The 3,601-nt window shown below is 58.0% G+C and overlaps 1 protein-coding gene across 1 annotated transcript in view; it reads right to left on the minus strand.

The window, feature by feature from the left end:
• PUNSTDRAFT_125138 (uncharacterized protein) overlaps positions 1 to 1,479 on the minus strand; it is a gene marked incomplete at its 3' end in the record, with an annotated part of 3,284 nt that extends 1,805 nt beyond the window's left edge. The window contains exons 1-6 of the mRNA XM_007381581.1: positions 1,366 to 1,479; positions 1,292 to 1,303; positions 1,017 to 1,226; positions 730 to 943; positions 633 to 649; positions 475 to 593 (exon numbers count right to left, since the gene is read on the minus strand). Coding sequence (XP_007381643.1) covers positions 475 to 593; positions 633 to 649; positions 730 to 943; positions 1,017 to 1,085 — 419 coding nt within the window. The 5' untranslated portion in view covers positions 1,086 to 1,226; positions 1,292 to 1,303; positions 1,366 to 1,479. The remainder of the gene's footprint in view (positions 1 to 474; positions 594 to 632; positions 650 to 729; positions 944 to 1,016; positions 1,227 to 1,291; positions 1,304 to 1,365) is intronic.
• Between the last annotated feature and the right edge of the window lie 2,122 nt (positions 1,480 to 3,601).

The raw sequence follows: 3,601 nt of genomic DNA on the forward strand, positions 1-3,601 counted from the left end.
CGTCGGGGGACTATCGATCGTTTCGTCGGTGCGTGGATACGAGGGGAGAGAAAGGAGTAGGGGGCGTACGCGGACGATGGCAGAGTTGGCGATGTAGGCGCCGTACCGATTGCCGGGGGCGTCGGTGAGGTTGGTGCCCTTCCAGGTGACGAGGCCGCCGCCGCAGGCCCTGTTGGCGAGCACGACGCGTTAGAACCAACTAACAAAAAAGTTTGCCTACGTCAAGCTGTTTGCTCATCAATACGAGCGATGAGGAGCTCACGTGGTGCCGAAGCCGAACAGGTCTGCAAGAAAGAAAGAAAGAAAGAAAGAAAGAAGAAAGAAAGAAAGAAAGAAAGAAAGAAAGAAAGAAAGAAAGAAAGAAAGAAAGAAAGAAACGACATCGAGAAGGTAAGTTCGAGAATGAAGAGGTGACGCGAGTGGAGGTATACGGTACAGTCGGTTTGGCCGTAGACGATCGAGTCGACGACGTACGTGCTCCCGTTCCGGCCGGTGTACCACGTGCCTTGGTAGCTCGCGAACGAGCAGCCGTAGAAGGACGCGTTCGCGTACGATATGTCCGTCACGAGCGCTTGCGAGATCGCGTAGTTGGCCTGTGTTTGCACATCAATTTTTGTCAGCAACGCACGTACGTGGGAATATATGCGCTCTCAACGATGAATACATAAGTTAAAATGAGATAAGATCAAAGGGATGCGTATAGCGAGGTTGACAAAGTCGAGGTTGTACGCCCGGAAGTCGACGTTGCCGAAATGGGGTTGGAGAGGGGCGCCAGTCGGCTGAAGCCGGTGAGCGCGCCGGCGGCGTTGGGCAACACGACGAGTACGGCGGAGGAGGCGTCGTCTTGGCCGGCGTGCACGAAGGAATTGTTGGAGATGCGGACGAGGTTGGGAAGGGCGGAGGCGTTTGTCGGAGTCAGCAACGTGTTGGCGGTATGTTGGCCCTGGTATGCAGGTCAGGACATGGGGCGAGAGGGGAGGACGAACGGACGGACGGAGGGAAGGGCTTGGACGTACGAGCAGGGTGAGGGGCGCTGAGCGGGTGACATTGATGGTTTCGTGGTGGTCACCGGCGCCGATGAGCATAGTGCGGGAATGCCTTCTTTTCTGCACGAGGAATAGAGAATCAATGCGACGTTGAAGCTTGGCGCGGACGTCGTTTGGCGAGGTGAACAAGGTGTCCAAAGGACACCCGAGCAGTGGAGTTATCAAAAAGTTCTTCCGGATCTGGCAGCGCCAGTGGTGAGCGTTTTGGCATTCGACTTGAAGGAACTGGAGCAACGTGAACTCACAGCTGAGAAGGCCTGGAGCAACGAAGTTGGTTCAGACATTTGACTTGATTGGTACGTAGGTAGGTAGTATTCACCAGCGCGGTCCCAATACCAGAACAGCCGGGCCCAAGGGCCTCGCACTAGTTGCGAGCCAGGACAGGATGTAGGGAATGGGATCCGGCACTACGGAATGTCATATATTCAGTTTTGCCTGCTCAACCTCGAACGCGTAAATGATCGATACGCCCATCGCAGGCGCTTGTGGGTGAGTCAGCTATCACAGTCGAGTAGAAAGGTGGTCGCCTTGATCGATCGAGTACTTGCTCATTATAGAAAGTAGCCTTGTGAAGCGACAAAACAGCTCGGACTCGGAGGACAAGCGCATTCGTGATCGTGGGCAAATACCTCCTCGACGAGCTGGCTTGCTTACCCCTCAACAACGGTACCTGTACTGTTACAAAACGTCATCAGGAAACACCCCCTCTGTGAATTAGTATCATAAAGGGCAGAGATGTCAAGTAATTACTAGACTATCCATGTAGATAAAGCTATGTTGGGACCCTTTACAGTATATAACAGCACATACCAGCACAGAAGTCCAAAAAGTAGGAAATATGGAAGGTCCCCCTGAGCATTTGTCACATTTTTGGTGAAATGTGCCCAAATATGTGGATTTTTATTCACTTTTTTGGGCATATTTTGGTGATCTGTAACATCCATAGGCTCTCAAATATGATATATTGTGGCTCAGATATGACCATAAACTCTAGACTGTATGTCACATCTTGTTAGATGTCTTCAGAGTTTGGTCATTGGTAATTACATCTACCCATTACATGTGTATGTATATATATGATTCAATCTCCTTATCATCCCTCATGAAGTTCAGCGGAGGTTATTCCACGAAGCCAGAACGGATGGCATCGAGGTATATCAAACAAATACATCACAACAAGCACTAGGTTAATGCTGAGCCAACCGCGGTGCGCGGCTGCAGTGCACCCACCAAGCACGGGGTATCGGGATGCCATTGAGTGGGCAAGAGTAGAGCAGGTCCAAGTTGCCTAGAGTGGCGTGAACACGGTCAATCGGACGGGGTTGTCCTTGCGCGGGTCGAAGAGCGGGTGAGACGCGCCAAGAGCTCCGCATTCGAGACCCGCCTGTTTGGGAGACGCGCTGGTGGTGATGGCACGGGGCATACGAGCTCGAGGTGGCGTCCGAGATCGCCTCGGGCTCGGCGTGCCGCATCGGGGGTGGGTCCGCGTGCGGGTTGTAGAGGTTGCACGAGGAGAGCGAGGACGGGTCCGCGGTCGCCTGGGATGAGGCGCGGGGCAAGGCCGCCGAGCTGATCTTGAGCCATCGCGAGAATTCGGCGACGTCAGCGGAGGGCATGGCGAGTTGCGGGGTGGAGAGGTGACGTGCCTGGACGGAGAGCATGGGCGATCGTGCTCGTCTGTGGGCGGCACTCGGGCATGCTCGGGGACGTCCTTCGGGGGCGGGACCGGCCGCTTGGACCTGTCACGCGGCGAGGTCGGTGGGTGTGGGGGCAGAGCTGCAGCGAACAGAGTGACCGGACAGAGCCTGTATTCGCTCAGGACCTGCTGCGCAAAGAGCGTGCACGTTCGCAGAGCCAGGGGTTAGCGCGTTGGCGCAGACGGGTCGAGCGCGTTGGCACAGACGGGTCAAGCGCGTTGGCGCAGACGGGTCGAGCGCGTTGGCGCAGAAGACGTCGAGTGTATTGGCGCCGTGGAGGTGGGCGCATTGAAGCAGCGGAGACGCCGAGCGCGACCGCATTGGCGGCTCACGCTCGGGGCTGGGCGATAGGTGAGAGGGGGAGGAAGCTGCCAAGCGCGACCGCGTTGGCGGCTCACGCTTGGCGTTGGGCGAAAGAGAGCGAAGGGGAGGTGACACCGAGCGAAGGTGGTCGCTTCGCGCTGGGCGAGCAAGAGGGGCAGGGAGACGACGCGACGCCGAGCGCGACCGCGTTGGCAGTCGCGCTCGGGGTTGGGCAAAAAAAGGCAGCCATGGGGGGTTGGGAGCTGAGCTGAGCGCGACCGCGTTGGCGGCTCGCGCTCGGGGCTGGGCGGGGAGGCGACTGGTGGAGATGGTGGGTAGAAGCTAGGCTGAGCGCGACCGCGTTGGCGGCTCGCACTCGGGGAAGGGCAGATGGCAGGGGCGGGGGAGGAAAGTTGCGCCGAACGCGACCGCATTGGCGGCTCGCGGCTGGCGCTGGGCGGAAGGCGGGCGGGCGGCGGAAGCGGCGCCGAGCGAGACCGCGTTGGCGGCTCGCGCTCGGGGAGGGCAGACGGCAGGGGCGGGGTGGAAGCTGCA

This window comes from Punctularia strigosozonata (assembly GCF_000264995.1).
Source record: "Punctularia strigosozonata HHB-11173 SS5 unplaced genomic scaffold PUNSTscaffold_4, whole genome shotgun sequence".
NCBI classification, from domain to species: Eukaryota; Fungi; Basidiomycota; class Agaricomycetes; order Corticiales; family Punctulariaceae; genus Punctularia; species Punctularia strigosozonata.